The sequence below is a fragment of the Protomyctophum bolini genome, assembly GCF_963924005.1.
Source record: "Protomyctophum bolini genome assembly, chromosome: 5".
Taxonomy (NCBI): Eukaryota; Metazoa; Chordata; class Actinopteri; order Myctophiformes; family Myctophidae; genus Protomyctophum; species Protomyctophum bolini.
Window position 1 is genome coordinate 2,054,287 of NC_137866.1, and position 23,343 is coordinate 2,077,629.

Below are 23,343 nucleotides of genomic sequence, written 5' to 3' on the forward strand. Positions count from 1 at the left end.
GACTATGACTAAAACTAAAACTACATTTTTGCTTCCAAAAACAACACTGGTTACAGGTGTCCTGGAACTTGTAGTTTGTTCTGTAGTCCTTTTTGCTCCTGTTGTGTTAGTAACATTATTAACCCATTTTGGACTGAGGTCGATAAAAAAAAAGAAAAAGGCTTCTAAATCCTAAAATGTTTCTGAAAAACCCCATGTTTCTGTGTCCGTGGTGCTCAACCTTTTTCATGTCAAGGACCCCCAGAATTATCTCTATTGGGCCACGGACCCCCCATCTCAAAATATGTCGTTCCAGCGACCTCCCCAGAAGTAAATATTTTAGTAAAAAAAAAAATCGCTCTGAAATATATAATATATATATTCAATGATTTGTGCCTCATTTTAACGATTTTTTTCAAAAATAGCAGATCTACAAGCTCATAGCGCGCCACTCGGTGGCGCGCTACGAGCTTGTAGATCTGCTATTTTTCAATAGCTAAATCATAACATAATGTTTGGTCCCCGGCCCGCCCAAAATGTGTTATTATAATAATAATAAGTTGGCGGCGCAGCCAGGTGGTTTCATGGATAATACTTACTGTACTCTGAGCTCCATGTAAATGAGTCAAGACTTAACTAAACGTATACATGGAAGACTGCAGAGATTAAAATGGGGTGCATTTTGCATCCCACTAAACTCAGTTTATAGTTAAGGGATGCAATAAAACAACGACCTCTGCACTACTGTACTGTTGTTTTTTATTCTAGTTTATTTTGCTAGCTTTAGTTATAATACTAATAATTTATTCTGTTTTCGACATGAATATAACCACATTATTCTAACCATATAATATGAAATGGGAGCAATTTGAGCTGCAATTTGTATGGCAAAATAATTATGACTCCTAACGTGGTTGAAGTGTGAAATGTCCCTGGGACTCATTTCTAAAAGACCATCCCTGCATCCTGGGACTCATTACATTGAAAACCTATTTATTTACATCACTGAGACTACATGTATTAACCCATTTTGACCTGAGATCAGATTCTAAAAAATGTCTTCTACATCCTGACAGTTTTCTGAAAAAGCTAGTCAGTCGTTCTTCGATTTCCCCAAAATAACAGACCTACAAGTAGATCTGTAGATCTGCTATTTTTCAATAGCTAAAGCCTAGCATATTGCTAACATCAAAAGGAGTTCGCGCCCCAAATGGGTTAATGTACATCCTCTGCGTTCTATCACTATATGCACATTGAAGTAGCATCATGGCGTGCATTTGACTAGCATTTGACTAGCATTTGACTAGCTGTGGAGAATGATTGCAAGTGTCAAGAGTTGCATTGAGCTTACCAAAGGCTGAGGCTACAGTAGGTGTTCAGAGGGGCAGGGATATTAATACTAGAATGTATCCACTGACGTGGCTGATGATGACCAGTGTTGTTTTTGGCAGAAATAAATAGTTTTTAGTCGTATTGTCTCTTGAATAGTTTTCATTTAGGTTTAGTCACATTTTAGTCACCTGGAATGTGTTAGTGTTAGTCGACTAAATGTCACAAGATTTTAGTCGACTAAATCTGCAGTTGATTGATTCAGTCGACTTACTCGACTATAATGTATTTTGGCAGGCCTTGATGCCGTCGTAATGACTGTTTTTTTACACTTGCTGAAAATAGCCGATCTACAAGCCCACAACGCATCGCAGCGTGACGCCTTGTGAGCTTGTAGATCGGCTATTACATCGAGTGTAAAATGACTTGATTATTTTACTTATACTGGATCTCTTGTCCACTAGTCCCATCCTAACATTTTACTCTATAGTTTTTATCTGTTTACGAAATTGTCAACATATTATTTAGTCTTAGTTTTAGTCATCGTAGCTTGGTTTTCATTTAGTTTTCATGTAGTTTTCATGTAGTTTTCGTCAGTGAAAAAAGGTAGGCGATGAACATTTTTTTTGTCTTGCTTTTAGTCGACGAAAACAACACTGATGACGACCTGCTACAGTTACATGTGTTTGTCATGTCAGTGTCCAGTAAAGTACATACATGACCTACTACAACAGTTACACATGTTTGTTGTCATGTCAGTGTCCAGTAACATACATGACCTACTACAACAGTTACACATGTTTGTTGTCATGTCAGTGTCCAGTAACATACATGACCTACTACAACAGTTACACATGTTTGTTGACATGTCAGTGTCCAGTAAAGTACATACATGACCTACTACAACAGTTACACGTGTTTGTTGACATGTCAGTGTCCAGTAAAGTACATACATGACCTCCTACAACAGTTACACGTGTTTGTTGTCATGTCAGTGTCCAGTAAAGTACATACATGACCTACTACAACAGTTACACGTGTTTGTTGTCATGTCAGTGTCCAGTAAAGTACATACATGACCTACTACAACAGTTACACGTGTTTGTTGTCATGTCAGTGTCCAGTAACATACATGACCTCCTACAACAGTTACACGTGTTTGTTGTCATGTCAGTGTCCAGTAAAGTACATACATGACCTCCTACAACAGTTACACGTGTTTGTTGTCATGTCAGTGTACAGTAACATACATGACCTCTAGGGCTGACCTTCGATTCCGTATTTGATGATCGATTCAAAATCGATTCCCGCGTTTCGAACGTCGACGCTTCGAAACGTCAACGGGGGGGGGGGGGGGGGTGCGAGTCGCGAGGCGGGGAAGGCGCGCGCGCGCGATGCGAGCAGTGACTCTTTGGCTTAAACAACGATATAGCGGAGAGAAAGGCATGCTTGTATTGGTCTCATTTATTTTAAACAATAAGCAACAACAGTTGCAGCCTTCATGAAAGCAGTGACGCACAAATAATTAGGCTTAATAAAACATCCGACCGTAACAAGTCAACTGCCTGAGACAGGCATTACCTCTCCATCAAATAAAAATATATATAATCCAAACTCCTCTGTCAATTGTAAACGAACGGTAACATGAATGAACTTTTCAAGCCTGACACTTGTCAGAAATAAAATCAACCACGGTTGATTTGATTGATCATAAAGTTAATGTGACTGTGAGTGTGCGTATGGGAAAAAATATATAAACTTCACAGATTATAGATCACTTGGAATTATAACAATCTGAGTATTGCCTGAATAATGCCACTAGTGAAATCCCATTTTTTTATCGACATGCGATGCCGATGGAGAAATCCCACATAGTTAAATTTACCTCATAGTCATGCTGCATGCGCTGTTGGTCGATGAAGAATTATAATCCAAGGTTTGTCAATCATATTATGGTTTATGGTTGAAAGTAAACCATAATATTAAAGTAAACTCTAAGAAGAGATCTGCAGACTGCAGTGCAGAATGCATGCAGCTCCGCTTGCTAATTGAGTTGACATTTGAGCAACTTCACTGCATTACAGTAATTAGTTATTTGCCAGCACCTGCTCCAATATAGGCCTAAATCAAACTTTATTTATATAGCACATTTAAAACAATAAAAGCTGACCAAAGTGCTGTAGGCCTACAGGCTGAAACAAGTGGAGCATTGCATCACCATTGGCGCACAAAAAAAAGCATAATAATTATGCTTTTTTTTTTCTTTTAATTAAATTAAAAGACAAAACACAGGCAAATAGTATAGGCAACATAATTACAATAATACGATCAGGTGCAATTAAATGCCAAAGAGAAAAGGTGTTTTGGTTTGGGTCTGTAGGAGCAAAAAAAATCAAATCTTCGGTGCACTGAGCGCACTCACCATGTGAATCCAAGCAGCGCAATGGCTCATCGATAAAAGTTGAGATTTTATAGTGTCATTATTCAGGCAATACTCAACAGATTGTTATAATTCCAAGTGATCTATAATCTGTGAAGTTTATATTTTCATTTTCGTGTAAGTAATGTTTTTATATGACTTATCAAACATGGTAGCCTATATTTAATGTCCACTGAGCTGTGGTGCATGCGCTTGCCTTCCTTGTTAACACGGGGAAAGAGGAGGCGCTGCGAGGCGCAAGCATGGCTCGCGGACCAAATGGGGCCGTCTCACGGACCAAAAGCGGCCGCTTTTTTTTAATGACTATTCGATTCAAAATTTAAAAATCGATTCCCGTGCGTATCGATTGAACGTCGATTAATCGATTTTTTTGGGTCAGCCCTAATGACCTCCTACAACAGTTACATGTGTTTGTTGTCATGTCAGTGTCCAGTAACATACATGCCCTCCTACAACAGTTACACATGTTTGTTGTCATGTCAGTGTCCAGTAACATACATGACCTACTACAACAGTTACATGTGTTTGTTGTCATGTCAGTGTCCAGTAACATACATGACCTACTACAACAGTTACACGTGTTTTACATGTCAGTGTCCAGTAACACACATGACCTCCTACAACAGTTACACATGTTTGTTGTCATGTCAGTGTCCAGTAACATACATGACCTACTACAACAGTTACATGTGTTTGTTGTCATGTCAGTGTCCAGTAACATACATGACCTACTACAACAGTTACACGTGTTTTACATGTCAGTGTCCAGTAACACACATGACCTCCTACAACAGTTACACATGTTTGTTGTCATGTCAGTGTCCAGTAACATACATGACCTACTACAACAGTTACATGTGTTTGTTGTCATGTCATTGTCCAGTAAAGTACATGCATGACCTACTACAACAGTTACATGTTTGTTGTCATGTCAGTGTCCAGTAACATACATGACCTACTACTACAACAGTTACACGTGTTTGTTGTCATGTCAGTGTCCAGTAAAGTACATACATGACCTACTACAACAGTTACATGTGTTTGTTGTCATGTCAGTGTCCAGTAACATACATGACCTACTACTACAACAGTTACACGTGTTTGTCATGTCGTTGTCCAGTACGTCGTACATACTTAGAGTAGATGAAAGGTGGAGGTTTAGCGTGCGTCATGTTCGGGCGTCGCTCTGAAACCGAGACGGCGACTGAGAACAGAACAGAAGGGAAGTGAAATGGAAACTTGCATAACAGCGCTGAGGGCTGACAGACATACTGACGGACGGACGGACGGACGGACGGACATGACAAATTTAGCCCCATGCTCGAATGCCCCCCCCCCCCTGTCAAAAACAGCTAAAATCCCTAAAACGAAAGAAAGCATCACATGAAAGAAAACGAACACTCATCTTTTACTTTCTCTAATAACAACCTAAAACAGTTGTCCTTTAACCTGCCACCACCACAGAGTAGACCAGAGGGATCACAGGCATGCAGGAGGATTAGGAGGACAGACTTAATCGAATAGCAACAATCTCATTAACACTCTTGGCCGCGTTGTAGAACCTTTCTGTCGAAGTCTCCTCCGACTGGGTTGTTGTTATCTCACAGAGACATGTTTTCCTCTCCCCCCCCCCCGTGCCCTTACACACACACACACACACACACACACACACACACATACACCAACCAATTCCTGTTTCACACCTATAGTTCTTGTCATTGATTCAGTCTCCATCTCTCTCCTCAGTCAGGATGTCTCTGTATGTCTCTGTATGTCTCTGATTCAGTCTCCATCTCTCTCCTCAGTCAGGATGTCTCTGTATGTCTCTGTATGTCTCTATGTCTCTGTATGTCTCTGATTCAGTCTCCATCTCTCTCCTCTGTATGTCTCTGTATGTCTCTGTATGTCTCTGATTCAGTCTCCATCTCTCTCCTCTGTCAGGATGTCTCTGTATGTCTCTGTATGTCTCTGATTCAGTCTCCATCTCTCTGTCCGCAGGATGTCTCTGTATCCGTCCCTAGAGGATCTGAAGGTGGACAAGGTGATGAAGGTAAGACTCAAAGGATTTATTTATTTAATCATTCTGAGGCTGGTTTTTTGGGTCTGGCGTGTGTGTGTGTGTGTGTGTGTGTGTGTGTGTACTTTTGTTTCACTGTGATACTTCATGACTGCATGTCTTTTAGCATCCGTGTATTTTGTAATGTAATGTAATTCTGTAAATGTTTTCATTTATTCCTGACTGGACTCTCTGGAAAGATTAGCCGAAAGGCTAAAAGAGATTAAAATTAAAACGATCAGATCAAATCTTTATGTTCTCTCCGTGCGACATGATCAATTATACCCTGAAAGTTATATTAGTCTGTGTGTGTGATTTGACTTCCGATCAATCAACTATTAAACCCATTTTGAGCGGGAACCCTTTTTGGTGTTGGCATCATGTTATGCTTTAGCCATTGAAAAATAGCAAGATCTACAAGCTCGTAGCGCGCCACCGAGTGGCGTGCTACGAGCTTGTAGGTCTGCGACTGACATAGAAACATAGGCTTTTTCAGAAAACTGTCAGGATGTAGAAGAACATTTTTAGAATCTGATCTCAGGTCAGAATGGGTTAAGAAGACATCAATGACTATATCAGATCTACAGCATGAAAAGCTATTCTCACCGTTCCTGCATGCTGCTTGTTGTACAGTCGAAGTACTGCGTAATTCAGTGCTTTAACCCATTCTGACCGGGAACCCATTTTGGTGTTATAGCATCATGTTATGCTTTACCTATTGAAAAATAGCAGATCTACAAGCTCATATCGCGCCACCGAGTGGCGCGCTACGAGCTTGTAGGTCTGCTATTTTTGAAAAATCGAAGAACGACTGACATTTTTTAGAATCTGATCTCTGGTCAGAATGGGTTGATCAGACCAGTGTGTGTCCAGTGGAAACCTCGTATGAATCTGATCTCAGGTCAGAATGGGTTAAGTGGTTAATCACCATGCAGACAAATCAATGTAGTCGATTGTATATAAAAAAGGAAAATAATCCCTGTCGGTTTGTTGAACAAATGTACAAAATGATTGCGAACGCAGTGAGCACTAACTATGAGACCTAGCAGATCATGTCTGTCTGTCTGTCTGTCTGTCTGTCTGTGTGTCACGATGTTACCCAAATATGGAGTGTGTTGCATCAATCACAAACAAATCACTCAGCCCTGTTTCGGATTATGCCTCCGGTGTATGGGGTTTTCCGAACAATGAAAGTTGTAACACAATTCAAAATGGAGCCATACGGTCATTTCTTGGAGTTCATATAAGCTCACGCCTATCTTGGCTATTAGCGGCGATATGGGATGGATGCCCGCAAATATCAGACACAAAGGTGAGATGTTGAGACTTTGGAATAGACTTGTTTATATGTCCGATGACAGACTGCCAAAAAAGATTTTGAACTGGGACATTTCTAATGGTTACCCCTGGGCAAATGAAGTAAAGTCTTTATTCTTTAAGAATAATTCATCATTTATTTATTTAAATAGACTACGCTGTAATATTCATGAAATACAGAACTGTATGTTCCTTGGGTATAAGGAGAGTTGGGCCGTTGAATTATGGTACAAACCAAAACTAAGAACATATCGTCTTATTAAAAATAATTATGGCCCTGATCCTTATGTTACACAAAATATATCCAAAAGTCAGAGATCTTTTTGTGCACAGCTGCATTCTGGGACCTTACCGTTAGCTTTAGAAACGGGTAGATGCATTGGTACTCCTGAGGAGGACAGAGTCTGTCTAGTGTGTGATTTGAAATAAATTGAAAATGAAATTAATTTTTTGTTTTACTGCCCATTATATGAAGAATTAAGACATTTTGTAAAATGACAACCATCTGTGCTAACTTTTTCTGGTTGGAGGACTATGAAAAACTGGAATTTTGTTTTAGGAAAGGTACTTTTGCTTTGGCAGACTTTTTATGCAGGGCGTGGGAAGTAAGGCAGAATGTTTTGTTTGTGTAAAAGGAAAAAAAAAAGGGAATAACAACAAAACAAATCTGTTTCTTGTACACAATGTAATATTGAAGCAATGATATGGTGTGTCCTGTAAGTCCATGTGGGCTGGGCGCCTTTGGTGCATGACACAAAAATAAATAAATCTATCTATCTATCTATCTTAAATTGACATTGAGCTTTTTAGTTAAATAAACATTTGACCACTTATTTAAGTTATTTTATACCATTTTGGAACCGAAATATGGAACCGTTAAGAACCTGAATCGATAAGCAGAACCGGAATTGGTACCGAACTCACAGGAATCCTAACGATATCTATCCCTAGGGAGCGCCGCTCAAAAAATGAATAAAAACCTTTGGCGTTTTTGGGGCGTTTTTCTCATCCATCCATCCATCTTCAACCGCTTATCAGTAGTCGGGTCGCGGGGGCAACAGCTCCACCAGAGTGCTCCAGACTTCCCTCTCCAGAGCAACATTAGTGACTTTCTCCTGGGTAGATCCCGAGGCGTTCCGAGGCCAGTGAGTCGATGTGTTTCCTCCAACTGCGCATTGGTCTGCCCCGGGGTCTCCTCCCAGTGGGACGTGATCCTTGGTCTGCCCCGGGGTCTCCTCCCAGTGGGACGTGATCCTTGGTCTGCCCCGGGGTCTCCTCCCAGTGGGACGTGCCTCGAAGACCTCCCTATAGGGAGACGCCCGAGAGGCATCCTAACCAGATGCCACCTAAGCTGGCTCCTTTCTAGGCGAAGAAAAAGCGGGCGGCTCTACTCTGAGTCTCTCTCGTGTGACTGAACTCCAGGATCAGAATTCAGTGGATTCTTATGGAACCTTGAAGACAGAATACCTGCGCGAATCGGTGTCATTCGACATTCATGACGTCAGTTTGTGTTGTGAGTGACATCAGACCACAGCTGTGTCAGCCTATATAAGATGTCGCTCACATCCAGAGAGTTGGACAGGAACAGAGTTTGTCGTAAGCAGATCAAGACGCAGACAAACAGCCAGAGACAGAGAAGAGACAGACAAAGAAAGCCAATACGAGCAGATCGACATCGAGATGCTGAACTGGTCGGTGCCTCTGAAAAGAGGACCACAGACTTCCCACGTCTTCTTCGGTTGTTCTGCTGGACCAGTGGAGGACAAGGTGTATTCCTTTGGAGGGTTCTTCTATGAGGAGAAGACCTACAGCAACAAGGATCAGGTTGATGTTCACGTCTTCAACACAGTGACTTTGTGCTGGATGACGTTGCCCCCGGTGACGAGGAAGAGGAGAAGAAGAAGACAATGTTCCCTTGAGGTTCCCTCCATGCGCTACGGACACACAGCTGTACTGATAGAAGATATCATCTACATCTGGGGAGGGATGGTGAACTGTAAGACAAAGGCTGAAGACAACAACTGGGTTACCATCGCGGGGGACGATGACAACATTCTTTATGCCTTTGATGTCGACACCCACAGATGGTTCCAGCCCAACGTATCTGGAACTGTTCCAGCGGCGAGGTTGAGACACTCAGCCTGTGTCTTGAGGAAGGTCATGTTTATCCATGGAGGACACAACCAGCTGACTGAATACTATGACATGTACAAGTTGGACACCAGCACAATGGTCTGGTCTGTCATCAACACCAGAGGAACTCCACCTCCTGCTTCACGTGCTCACAGTGCCACCATCATCGGGACAAGGATGTTTGTATTTGGGGGCGCAGGGCACCAGGACAACAACATCAGAGTGTTTGACACAGAGACCAACTGTTGGCTGAGCACGCCTTCTGCACAGCAGCATGTTCCAGAACAACGTCACGGTCATGCAGCTTTTTCCTACAATGGAGAACTGTACATATTTAGTGGCTTCAACTTTGATCTGAGACGGCAGTTCAACGATCTGTGGAAGTTAAATTCCACGACCTTCTCCTGGAAGAAGGTTGAGCCCAAGGGGAAAGAACCGCCGGGTTGGACGGGTGAACTGTGCTGTTGCATTGTGGGAGATCGCATCATCGTCTTTGGACCACGACTCATCGTACATATCTTACACTTAAGTCCTAGCCTGAAGACATTATGTAAGCTAGCAGTTATCCAGAACGGTCTGGAGCAGTCTGGACTCCCACACAACATCAGGTGGGAACTGGCAGCCATGACGACCAACTGACAAAGTACAGTGTCGGGGGCACGGTGGCACAGTTGGTAGTGCTGTCGCCTCACAGCTAGAAGGTCCTGGGTTCGATTCCCGCTCGGGACGCTGTGGGTGCTGGCGGCGTGTTTCCTCCTCCGCGTCATCAGTGCCCATACCCGAAGGCGAAAGGGCCTTTCTGTGTGGAGTTTGCATGTTCTCCCCGTGTCCCCTAGGGTAGGTACCCTCACAAAAAACATGCAGTAATCCTGGTCTCTAAACTGCCTCCCCCTGGCCAGCCGGGGCGCCTGATGGAGGGGAAAGGAACTGGTTGGAATAACGTGTTCCTTCCACGCGCTACGTCCAACCAGGGAAACTCCCCCCTGTCAGGTGTAAAGGAGCAACTTGGACACTCAGGCATGAAGGAAGCATGAGTTCAAGTCCGTTGCTCTCCCCAGGTTGGCAGAGGGTGTGTAGAGCCCAGGATCACATTAGATGATTGACACAGAGGTGAAAAATGGGTTACAAAATCGTGGGATAGAAAAAATATATATAAAAAAAACTAAGTACAGTGTTTAAAAAAAAAAATGAAAATCTAAATTATTCAAAACATTTCAAACAATTTCAAGATTTTTCAAAAATGTTCAAAAGTAGCACAGGCTACTGTTGTCTGTTTTACGTCTATGTTTTCAGGAGAACTGTTGCTACTCAAGTCCAACCTGACTGGGGGGGCGGGGCCTGTTACAATGGCTAATGCAAATTATACAACGGGTCATTTCGAGGAAGCAATCTGATTGGTTGAAACAGCCTTCTAGCCGTGCTCAGAACGAGCATGATGGAACGCCTAATGAAAACATAAAAACCAGCTGTTCTGTTCTTCTCCCAGAGCAGAGACGACTGGGTTTGCTAGGCTAGCGGTTTTCCGGAAACATTTTGGTCGTAGTGGCGACATCTGTCATTAAAGACATATGTTTGGTTTTTTTGCGTCTACTTATTACTTAAAGGACCACCCTCCTATGAGACACAGACTGAGTAGAAAAAAATCGTCTCATTTTACCATGATTATTAGTGAGGACCTATTATATGAAGATTGGTTGAAAAGTGGTGAAGTGGTCCTTTAAAAAAAAAAGGAATAAAGTTACACTACTTATTAGTTACTCCCTGAGAAAAGTAACTAGTTACTTATTACTTTTTTCTCTCGCCTCCAGTAATTGCATATTTTGTCCCCAAAAGTCCTACTTTGCATTTTCAACATTAGCAGTCCCCCCTCCCCTATTCTGCAGTGTTTATTTAACTGTGTTAAGTGTACTGTATAGTGTACACATGATGATGGGTCCATTTGTACACTCATTTGAATTAAACGTCTCGATCGCGGACATAATAATAATAATAATAATACAACTTTATTTGTATAGCACCTTTCATGACATGAAATGCAGCTCAAAGTGCTTTACAGAACAATGGAGAATAAAAAAGAAAAGCAAGGCAACGACATTAAAAAACAAAGCAGTAATGCAATACAGTGAGGACATGAATAACAAAAAAAAATAAAAGATCAGTTAAAAGCAATGTTGTAGAAGTGGGTCTTGAGCTGAGGTTTAAAAATGTCTACAGAGGCTGCCTGACGAAGGTACAGTGGGAGCTTGTTCCATGCCGACGGCCCGTAGAAGCAAAAAATCTGCTTCCCCGTATTTTTTATTACTGGGGAAAAAAGTAATAATATTACTGAAAGTTGTATATTACTTGAGTTACTTGCCAACAATGGCCGCTTGGGATACTATTTACATTATGAAGAGAGGATATATACACGCAAAAATAATAATCACTGAGGGCTTATGGTAGGGGATATGGCCAATAATGCGCTTTTGCACAAAATAACACCTATTTTTTCAATAAAGTAAAACATAATGCTTTAAAACACCAGACTTACTGTAGGCTGGTTATGTTTTCATATTCACTGTATCTGCAGGTACAGTTTGACGTGCAGAGAGACTTACTGTAGGATGGTTATGTTTTCATATTCACTGTATCTGTCTACAGTTTGACGTGCAGAGAGACTTACTGTAGGATGGTTATGTTTTCATATTCACTGTATCTGCTACAGTTTGACGTGCAGAGAGACTTACTGGGCCTGTTATGTTTTCATATTCACTGTATCTGCTTACAGTTTGACGAGCAGAGAGACTTACTGTAGGATGGTTATGTTTTCATATTCACTGTATCTGTCTACAGTTTGACGAGCAGAGAGACTTACTGTAGGATGGTTATGTTTTCATATTCACTGTATCTGCTACAGTTTGACGTGCAGAGACTTACTGTAGGATGGTTATGTTTTCATATTCACTGTATCTGCTACAGTTTGACGTGCAGAGAGACTTACTGTAGGATGGTTATGTTTTCATATTCACTGTATCTGCTACAGTTTGACGTGCAGAGACTTACTGTAGGATGGTTATGTTTTTATATTCACTGTATCTGCTACAGTTTGACGTACAGAGAGACTTACTGTAGGATGGTTATGTTTTCATATTCACTCACTGTATATCTGTCTACAGTTTGACAAACAGAGAGACTTACTGTAGGATGGTTATGTTTTCATATTCACTGTATCTGTCTACAGTTTGACGTGCAGAGAGACTTACTGTAGGATGGTTATGTTTTCATATTAACTGTATATCTGACTACAGTTTGACGTACAGAGAGACTTACTGTAGGATGGTTATGTTTTCATATTCACTGTATGTCGATTTTGTTAATCGTTACAACCCATTTCATGTCAAATAGTTTTAGTCATCATAGGTTGGTTTTCATGTAGTTTCCTTTTAGTTTTTTTTTAGTTTTCAACGACCATGGTATCCAGCTAGACCCGGAGACAAGTCTGGCCATAGGCTTTGTCGTAGAGAAAGGTTTTCAACCTAGTCTTGAATGTGCAGAGCGTGTCAGCCCCACGGACCGAAGCCGGGAGAAGGTTCCACAGCTGCGGTGCCTGGGACCTAAACGCCCTGCCTCCTATTGTAACTTTTGATATTTTTGGAACAGTAAGCATGTTTGCATATTGCAAACGCACTGCTGTTCTATTTGGTTTGTAGGGATCAATGAGATCCTTGAGATATTGTGGTGCCTGACCATTGAGAGCTTTGTAAGTGAGAAGAAGAACTTTGAACTCTATTCTGTATTTGACCGGGAGCCAGTGTAGGGAGGCCAGTGAAGGAGTGATATGGTCTCTTCTTTAACTACATAGAAGTGTCTATTTGTATGTCTCTAAATGTTTTGATGAATTGAACAATGTGGACCCTGTTGTAAACAAGTGTAACGCTTAATTGGGTCGTCCACTCACAGTTAACAGTCTCTGTATTGAGTTTGTGCTTGAAATGTACTGTAATTCTACAAACTGTTAATAAATATTTCAATCAATCAAGTGTGTCGCGGGTTCGACTCCCGAGCCCGACACGGCCTTTACTGCATGTCTTCCCCCCCCCCCCCCCATCTCTCTCCTGTTTCCTGTCGTCGTCCTACTGTCTGTCCCTTAAAAAAAAAAAAAAACAATAAAAGGCGTAAGCATCAAAAAAAATATCTTATTAAAAAAAGGTCAACATACAGCTTCACCCTGTTTTCTCCCCAGGCCCAGGCCCAATTCGCCCAGACCACCTCCACAGTGCCCGCCATCGCAGAGGGAACCTACCAACCAGAGGGGACGTACCAGCCTCAGGGGACGTACCAGCCTCAGGGAACGTACCAGCCTCAGGGAACCGTATACCAGCCCGAGGGAACCTACGCCCAACCTATGCCCGACACCCTCGGCCCGCAAGGGACAAGTGAGTCCCACAAACATTGAGAGAGAAGCAGGACAGCCCCCCCCCCCCCAAAAATAGACCTGCGTATATCTATGCCCGCAGCCCACAGGCGTCTGGCTGTGTCTGTTCTCTCTGTCTCTCTCTCCTCTCTCTGTCTCTCTGTCTGTCTGTCTGTCTGTCTGTCTCTGTCTCTCTCTCTGTCTCTCTCTCCATCCTCTTTTTCTGATACGCGGCGTGTTATTTTTTTTACCTTGTCCCTCCATGGGTAGTCTAGTAATAGTTGTAATAGTTGTCTCGCGTAGCCACACAACTATTCCACAATCTGCTGAATGCTATATAGAGTCTGGAACTACACCTCCCGAAATCCGAGTAGGAAGCTGCTATTTCTGTGCATTTCCTTTTCTGTCTATATATATGCTTAGATGATTTCTATTTATATTAGGGATAAATGTGCGCGACTGTAAAGACGAAACGGAAGTTGCTCCAGACTGTATGACGGAAGCATTTATATTTTACTCATGATCAGAGCTTCCGTTGCTCCAGACTGTATGACTGAAGCATTTATATTTTACTCATGATCAGAGCTTCTGTTGCTCCAGACTGTATGATGGAAGCATTCATATTTGACTAATGATATCTCTTCCGTTGCTCCAGACTGTATGATGGAAGCATTCATATTTGACTAATGATATCTCTTCCGTTGCTCCAGACTGTACGACGGAAGCATTTATATTTTACTCATGATCAGAGCTTCCGTTGCTCCAGACTGTACGACGGAAGCATTTATATTTTACTCATGATCAGAGCTTCCGTTGCTCCAGACTGTACGACGGAACCATTTATATTTTACTCATGATCAGAGCTTCCGTTGCTCCAGACTGTACGACGGAAGCATTTATATTTTACTCGTGATCAGAGCTTCCGTTGCTCCAGACTGTACGACGGAAGCATTTATATTTTACTCATGATCAGAGCTTCCGTTGCTCCAGACTGTACGACGGAAGCATTTATATTTTACTCGTGATCAGAGCTTCCGTTGCTCCAGACTGTACGACGGAAGCATTTATATTTTACTCGTGATCAGAGCTTCCGTTGCTCCAGACTGTACGACGGAAGCATTTGTAAACTGCGAGAGGCAGCAGCGTGGTAACGCGAGACTACTCCGTGGGGGGTCTGTCCTGCTGAACCTCTCTATTCTTGGCGGGTTCTGTTGCTCGGTTGTGAGGAGGACAGATAAAGACGTGTGGAGTCAGGAGGAGTGAGAGGGCCGTTTGGGGCAGTGGCACAGAGGTCGGGTCCAGGATTCAGGGTTATGATGGGAGGGAAACAGACCCTCTTGTATGTATATAATCTGTGTTCTCTCTAGCCCTACCCTCCCTCCCTCCCTCCCACGCTCCCTATACCTCCAACTCTGTCTCGCTTTTTCCTGCCACCACCACCCCCTCCTCCCCCCCAATCCCTTTCATCTTATCTTCGAAACCCTTTCGGTTTGACTATTTTGCAGAGAGCAGGCCGGGCGGGGCACCATGGTCTGTTATTAAGTGAAGGGAATTTGGCAGACAGACAGAGAGAGAGAGAGAGAGAGAGGCGAAAGTTAACCGACTGAAGAGGAGGGAGGGCACAGAGTGAGACAAAAGATAAAAAGGAAGGCAAAAGATGTGCATGGGGAGGGGGAGGGGGGGGGGGGACTCGAGGAGGGACGAGCAGAAAGCACAAATTCTTCACATTTTCACTCCCTCTCTCTCTCTGTCTCTCTCTCTCTCTCTCTCTCTCTCTCTCTCTGTCTCTCTCTCTGTCTCTCTCTCTCACTCTCTCTGTCTCTCTCTCTCACTCTCTCTGGTCTCTCTCTCTCTCTCTACCTCTCCACCCCCTGCTTTTATGGAGTGTGTTGGTCTAGTCGTGCGTTTGGATGCTATTAAAGTCCTGTGGGGCTTTCGGCCTTTTGTTTTAGCTATGGTAGCTAGCTGGCTAGTGGCTATAGCTATGAGTCACCATGGAGACTCATAGCACTTCTGGCAGCACTGCCAGGACATGGCAGGACTCAAGACGGGGGGTGGGTGAGGGAGGGGGGGGGGGAGGGGGGGGGACCGAAAGGAAGAGAGGGAGGAGTGACAGGCCAGGGGAGGAGGAGGGGGAGGAGGAGGACAGACAGACAGACGTTAGGCCGTTCCTGTCAGGAACTGAATGGCTGACGCCAGGACAGTCTTACTGTACTCGGTGTACTGTAGCAGTGGTATAATAACACAAGCTGCTCATTAACTGTCCTCTGGAGAGCTGGACCTGTGTCTGCCGTCAGTCAGTGTGCTGTAAATGGGCAGCGAGAGGTTAACGAAGCATGCAGGAAAGAACCAGATCAGCGATTACAGACTAGTGGAGATAACCTCCGACACACACAATACAAAACACACCTTGATGGTGGAGTGTTTGCTTTCTTTCACGTATAATTCCTTTACACGCTGTTAGACTCAAAGTCCAGGTTCATACGCAGGGAAATCTAATCGGCTTTTTAAGGGTTTACTTTTTCATAATACACGTGTTATTGATGTAAGCCCACAAGAACACACACCTACAGTAGAAGGCTCAGCTGGAAAGTTAAAGTTTGAATGTTGTTATAACGAAACCACCCAATGTTGTTTACCGGATTTTGAAAGTACTATAGGATTTGTCATGTGAAATTAAATTTTCGTCATATGAAAGCAGGGAATCATAGCTTCAAATTGACATATTGGTTGTTCAGTTTGACCCTCCGGTTTTGGAGATATGGCTTATAGAGTAATGTCTGGCAGAGAAACAGTGAGTTGAGAAAACAGGCTTGAAAGGTTCACTTCTGTGGTCTCTAACATTACACCCATAGCTACATGTTTAAGCATGTATTTCATATTTACATGTCTTCTGTGGTCTCTAACATTACACCCAGCTACATGTTTAAGCATTTATTTCATATTTACATGTCTTCTGTGGTCTCTAACATTACACCTAGCTGCATGTTTAAGCATTTATTTCATAATTACATGTCTTCCCTGGTCTCTAACATTACACCTATAGCTACATGTTTAAGCATTTATTTCATATTTACATGTCTTCTGTGGTCTCTAACATTACACCTATAGCTACATGTTTAAGCATTTATTTCATATTTGCATGTCTTCTGTGGTCTCTAACATTACACCTAGCTACACGTTTAAGCATTTATTTCATATTTACATGTCGATTTCAGCTCTGACACTTATTTCAGACATGCTCTAGTATGTGAAGAGTCTGCCTGTGCTTAACTTATTTTGGATAAAGATTTTGTTTTTGTAGTTTTTCTCTCCTCTGGTGAAAAGCTGGAATTTGCGCGATGGCAGGCTCTCAGTCAAATCTGGTCATATATATTTATATTATGTAAATGTGTGATGACTCACTAGACCGTAATCAACATGAGGAGGAGGAGGGAGAGAAACCCAACACGTGAACGCTTTAGGGGAGCCGCCATCTTGGAGCGCACTGTTTATTTCGTCGACTAAAACTAAGACGAAAAATGTTCGTCGACTACGTTTGTTTTCACTGACGAAAACTAAAAAGTTAGGTAGGGACTACAGTGGACAAGTATAAGTAAAAGACACAAGTCATTTTACACTTGGTTGCATCCAGGGCGCTCTCCGTGGTGATGAATGGATCGATATGCTGGCGCTTCATTTCTGCTCCTCATCCGTCTCTCCCGCAAAATATGAACGCTTTTTGGAGCGTATATAAATATATTAAGATGATCGGAGATTGTGAGGTCACTTTGTCAGTCAACTTTTTTAAGAAAGTATTTCCGGTTCATGGCTTTCAAAATAAAAGCGATCACTACTCTGGCGATTACTCTGGCACAAGCAGAGCCTTTATTTTGATGCAGTTCCGGTACTAAATGTGTTAATATAGTGTTATTGATGTAAGCCCACAAGAACACACACCCAGAAGGCTCAGCTGGAAAGTTAGTTTGAATGTTGTTATAACGAAACCACCCAATGTTGTTTACTGGATTTTAAAAGTACTAGGATTTGACTGAGGGACTGCCAGTGGAGTTTTTTGAATTGTCGTTTTTTTTCATGAAAGCAGGGAATCATAGCTTCAAATTGACAGCTTGTAGATCGGCTATTTTCAGCAAGTATAAAATCAGCCTTTACGACTCAGATGAGGTGATATGAGGTGAGGCACCGCGTGTTAGTAGATCTATAAATACATAGCGCAACGCTCCGGTTAGTTTAGCAGATTAGCGTTCTTCATGCTAGTGAAAGATGCGACGATAAAGAGGTTCAAGAAGCGTCACAGGGTCCTCTTTGGGTCCTTTTTATTTTTAGTTTTTGCCTGTCACGGGTAAATGGGCCGCCCATGAACCGCCTGGCTTTAAATGTGAATAATAACTGAACTGTCTTATTTTTCCACTTGCCGAATTTTACTTCAGTTTGTGTTCTCTCTCTCTCTCTCTCTCTCTCTCTCTCTCTCTCTCTCTCTCTCTCTCTCTCTCTCTCAAATAAGTTTTATTGGCATGAGAAAATGTCTGCCAAAGCAGAAGTGAAACAAGACAATCAAAATAACACAATGTATTTACAAATAAACATCGGATATAAATAGGAATTATATAAAGGTGTAAACAGAGCTGTGTTACATTAACTCTTTGGGTAACGTTAGCTTTATACTTTTGCTTTGACATGTTTTTGCATTTGCGTAGCAAGTATAGCAGCAATTTATTCAAATGTAATTTGAATGTTTCTCTTCTCTCTCTGTCCCCTCCAACCCCAGCCCTCTACCCAGACCTCCAGGAGATGGGAGACTACATTAATGTTTTCTCTTCTCTCTCTGTCCCCTCCAACCCCAGCCCTCTACCCAGACCTCCAGGAGCTGGGAGACTACATGGGCCTGAGCCTGAACAGCGACGAGGTCCAGAGGAACCTGGCGCTGGTACCGGTGGCTGACAGTGTAAGTTAAAACACCCTGAATGCCCCGGGGTTTATTTAATCCATTGAATCAGAGCGCCCAGCGATTCATAGCAGCGGAGCACGTTTAGAGACGGACGGTGATCAGCTCCGTTCTCCTCCTAGACGTTACAAACTGACTCATCACAAGCCTGGAGGAGCCGCGTGTAGGAGGGTGTGAGCTCTCTGCTCAACTTCCGTGTGTGTGTGTGTGTGTGTGTGTGTGTGCGTGTGTGTGTGTGTGTGTGTGTGTGTGTGTGTCACGCGTCACGCGCGCATGACAAGGCTCTCTCTGCGACCTTTCAATGGATTCTGGATTCTCTACTCTTTGGTTTTGTAACAAAGACACTTGAAAAAGCAATGGCTGAATCATCACATGCACACGCACGCGTGCACACACACACACACACACACACACACACGCACACACACACACACACACACACACACACACACACACACACACACACACACACACACACACACACACACACGCACGCGTACACACACACACACGCTTAGAGCTGTAGAGTGATTCTCAACTTCCGTTTGGAGAGACACGCGTCTGCGTGTGCTCCAAACAATTGAGAAAATGAAACGAAGATAAACTGAGAAAAACAGTCAATCAGATTGACCTTTAAAGTGCTATCAAAAGTACTATCAACGCCAAGAGAATCAAATATGAGTGAAGGAGGTGATAAGAAATCTCAACCCCCGAAGTAGTAAAAACATGTTCAAGAGGGCCTGGATCAACAACGGGTCTCCTCCAGGTCTGTTCAACAGGGGGCGCAATTCCCTTCACTTGTGAACGGGTCTGACGAGTATTTCTGTTCCAGTTTAGCAGCAACGTGGTGTTAGGGTGGTGACTTTCCCTTCGATAGCTTAGTTTAAATAAATAAACCGGTGCCTGGATCTCCTCTCAGAGAGGGAAGAGTCCTGTCATGGAGGGTAACATGGTGAGTATCTTTCACCAGGGATAAATATAAGTGCTGAGTGATAATAACTGTATCTGGGGGTAGATGCGCAGCATTTATATAGATTACATCACTGAATAGCAATATAGATCTGCTATTTTTTGAAAAATCATTAAAAATGTGGCACAAATTTGGAATATATATTTTTTCACATTTTTTTTTAACTCACGTCTTTGCCTCTGGGGGGGTCCCTGGAACAACGTATTTTAAGATGGTCAAATAAAGATAATTCTGGGGGTCCTTGACCTGAAATAGTTTGAGAACCACTGATATTAGAAACACAGGTTTCTTTTTCAGAAAACTGTCATGATTTAGAAGACATTTTGTAGAGTTAAGCTCGGGTTAAACTTTCAGTCATGACCTTTTATGTTGCTTTATTCTGTGTGCTCTAAACCTCCCTCCCTCCATCCCAACATCCCTCCCTACCTCCCTCCCTCCCCTAAACTACACAACATTTCTCTTAGCGTTTCTATAGATTGTCACGGTGAGACAAAGGGTAGGACCCAAATGCAGGACAAGAGCAAGTTCAATTAACAAAAGTATTAATTTAAATCCAAGGCAGTAGCCTAAGGGACACAAACAAAAAGGTAGCTGTAAGCTAGCTCAGGAAACTCGGGAGAAAACATTCCAAACTTTTCAAAAGTACGAAGAAAACTATAGGAATCCTAAAAAGGCAAAAACACTAGAGTTCAAGGCACAAAAAACATAGTCCAAAAATCTAACCTTTCAAGACGACAAAAACCAGGAAACTCGGGGAAGAATAACAAATGTTCTGACAGTGTGTTTGTGGAATGAGTCCAGTCTTAAGGGCTATTCATAGTCTGGGTTTTCGGTGGTGAGGTGACCACCGCTCCGGTGGTGAGGTGACCACCGCTCCGGTGGTGAGGTGACCACCGCTCCGCTGGTGAGGTGACCACCGCTCCGGTGGTGAGGTGACCACCGCTCCGCTGGTGAGGTGACCACCGCTCCGGTGGTGAGGTGACCACTGCTCCACTGGTGAGGTGACCACCGCTCCGCTGGTGAGGTGACCACCGCTCCGCTGGTGAGGTGACCACCGCTCCGCTGGTGAGGTGACCACCGCTCCGCTGGTGAGGTGACCACCGCTCCGCTGGTGAGGTGACCACCGCTCCGGTGGTGAGGTGACCACCGCTCCGGTGGTGAGGTGACCACCGGAAATAACGTTGAGCGGTGGTGAGTAAAAACAGACAGAAGGGCTGGAGCGGTGGCGGTGGTTTGCTCTTCACCACGGCTCAGTGACGTCAGGTCACCCCACCACCGTAAATCCAGACTATGAATAGGCCTTTATCGGGAGCAGGGTGATTGCAGGAGTGTTCACAGGTGTGGAATGGGCGTGGCACTGTAGGGCTGAAGAGGGGGTGGAAACAGGTGTGTGACAATGACTGAGGGTAGGAATGGAGAGTGGGAGTGGCTGACGGGGACCATGACATAGATTACATCACCCTAATCCAAAACTGACATAAAGACATCTCCAACAACCCTTTTCCTACAGATCATTGGGAACAGGACGTTAGCTTTATCTCTGTAAAGAAAACCAATTTTAAACTTTAAACTTTCAGCCATGACATGTTATGTTGCTTTATTCCGTGTGCTCTTCCCTCCCTCCAGCAGGTGGCGCTGTCCAGTGCGGGGGGCTACGGGGGCATGGTGCGGCCCGTGACGGGGTCCGACGTGGGCGTGCGGCGGGCGGAGATCCGCCCGGGCCTGAGGGAGGTGGTTCTGTGTAAGGACCAGGACGGGAAGGTCGGGCTGAGGCTCCGAGCCATCGACAACGTGAGTTTATTAATCCATTTTGGGGCGGGAACCCCTTTTGGTGTTATAGCATCATGTTATGCTTTAGCTATTGAAAAATAGAAGATCTACAAGCTCATAGCACGCCACCGAGTGGCGCGCTACGAGCTTGTAGGTCTGCTATTTTTGAAAAATTGAAGAACGACTGACATAGAAACATGGCATTTTTCAGAAAACTGTCATTTTCAAACAGACATTTTTTAGAATCTGATCTCAGGTCAGAATGGGTTAATTCAACGTTTCAATCACTGGGGGGGGGGGGGGGGAATTAAAAGATTTCAGTGCACTGTGCCTACACATGTCGCGACCGCAGGTCGCGACATGTGTAGGCACAATGCAAGGAATAAATGCATTCGCCATGTATCCGAAGGAAGTCTGATCCAATCACTTTTAGATTTCTCCAGTTTAATCCTGAGTTTAAGTTTTTTAGTGTTCAAGATCTAATTTTAGGCATGTTTAAGCCTCGAGGAAAATCCGTGTTGAGGTTCTTAATCCACTGTTTTTCATTAAAACGTCTTTGTCCTACTGTCCAGTTAGGATTGTGTTGAAGTCCAGCGCATTTTAGAGCTCCAATGCCGTGCGCCATAAAATGTTGCACCAATCTTGTGGTTGTCTTTTTGGCATTGTTAATATTGTATCTGTGTCGTCCCAGCCTAGTACCTATTGTTTTACCTGTCTCTCCGACATATTGTAAACCACATTTTTCACATGTGATTAAATAAATGCAGTTGCTGGTTCTGGCTGTTATTTGTTGTTTAATCTCCAAGACGCGTTTTGTGGTTCTATTTTTTACTAATTGTTTGGGTTTGAAGTATTCTGGTCCCTGGCGTGCTGGTGTGTTGATTTCTTTTAGCTTGCTGTGTACTAGATAATCTTTAAGGTTTTTATTTTTTCTGTAGGCCGATATAATTTTATAATCTTTTAGAAGATCGTCTGTTCGGTTCTCAAAATTCCTTTTTATTCTGTTGTTGGCTAGTGTGCTCTGTGTTGAATAACTGGTTATCAGGGCCAATTTGGGGCCTGTATCTCGCACTTTTATTTCTAAGAAGGTTTTTTGGGCTTTCCGGAGGAAGGTCCTAGTGTATCCTCTTAGTCTGAGGGCATTAAATAGAGTTTTACAAGCTATTTTGAAATCACTTCTTTGCGTGCAAATCCTATGGAATCTTAGTAGTTGTGATTTGACTATTCCTGTGTAGGAGTGTGTCGGGTGGAATGACGTTTTGTGTAATAGGGCGTGAGTGTCTGTTTCTTTAAAGAATACTTTTAAGTCTAGTTTCCCATTTGTGTTAAAGTTTGGGCCCTTGAAGATTGTTACATCAAGAAAGTCAATCCTTTCTGTGTGTGTCACATATTTTATCGTTATGGATCTATGATGGCTATTTAAAACATCAATAAATTCCTGGAATTCTTCTTGGCTATGTTCCCATATTCCAAATATATCATCTAGAAATCTATAGTAATGTGTCGGTTTAAGTCTGCATTTTTCTAGTGCGGTCTGTTCCCATATGCTCATGTAAATGTTTGCATAAGATGGTGCAAATCTCTTTCCCATGGCCGTGCCTTTGATTTGTAAATAGAATTTGTTGTTAAAGGAAAAATCATTCTGGGTTAGATTTAAGTCTAGTAATTGGAGTATTTCCTCCTCTGGTCGACTTGTGTCTGGGTATTTACTAAAGACTTCTCTGACTGCTTGGAGTCCTGATTCTGTTTCAATGTTTGTGTAGAGGCTGTCTATATCTATTGAAAATAGAAGGGCCTCCTTTCCTACTTTAATAGCTTTAATTTTGTCCACAAAATCGTAAGTGTCTTTTATAAAACTGGGGTGTTTTATCGACAGTGGGTTCAGGAAATATTCAATAAACTCTGCTGTCTGATACGTCTCGCTGCCACAGTCCGACACAATTGGTCTCCCGGGTGGAATTTCATATGGTATTGTCCATGAATCCGGGCTTTTGTGTATTTTTGGTAAAAG

At 43.0% G+C, this 23,343-nt stretch overlaps 1 protein-coding gene across 4 annotated transcripts in view; it reads left to right on the forward strand.

The window, feature by feature from the left end:
- sdcbp2 (syndecan binding protein (syntenin) 2) overlaps positions 1–23,343 on the forward strand; it is a 66,783-nt gene that overhangs the window by 10,766 nt on the left and 32,674 nt on the right. For 3 of the 4 annotated variants that reach the window (XR_013964031.1, XR_013964032.1, XM_080763440.1), the window contains exons 2-5: positions 5,747–5,798; positions 13,477–13,669; positions 18,492–18,592; positions 21,189–21,353. Coding sequence is in view for 2 of the 4 variants with exons in the window: in XM_080763440.1 (XP_080619566.1) it covers positions 5,748–5,798; positions 13,477–13,669; positions 18,492–18,592; positions 21,189–21,353 (510 nt within the window). In the remaining 2 variants the exon portion in view is untranslated. The remainder of the gene's footprint in view (positions 1–5,746; positions 5,799–13,476; positions 13,670–18,491; positions 18,593–21,188; positions 21,354–23,343) is intronic. The other variant, XM_080763441.1, reaches the window with a different exon arrangement.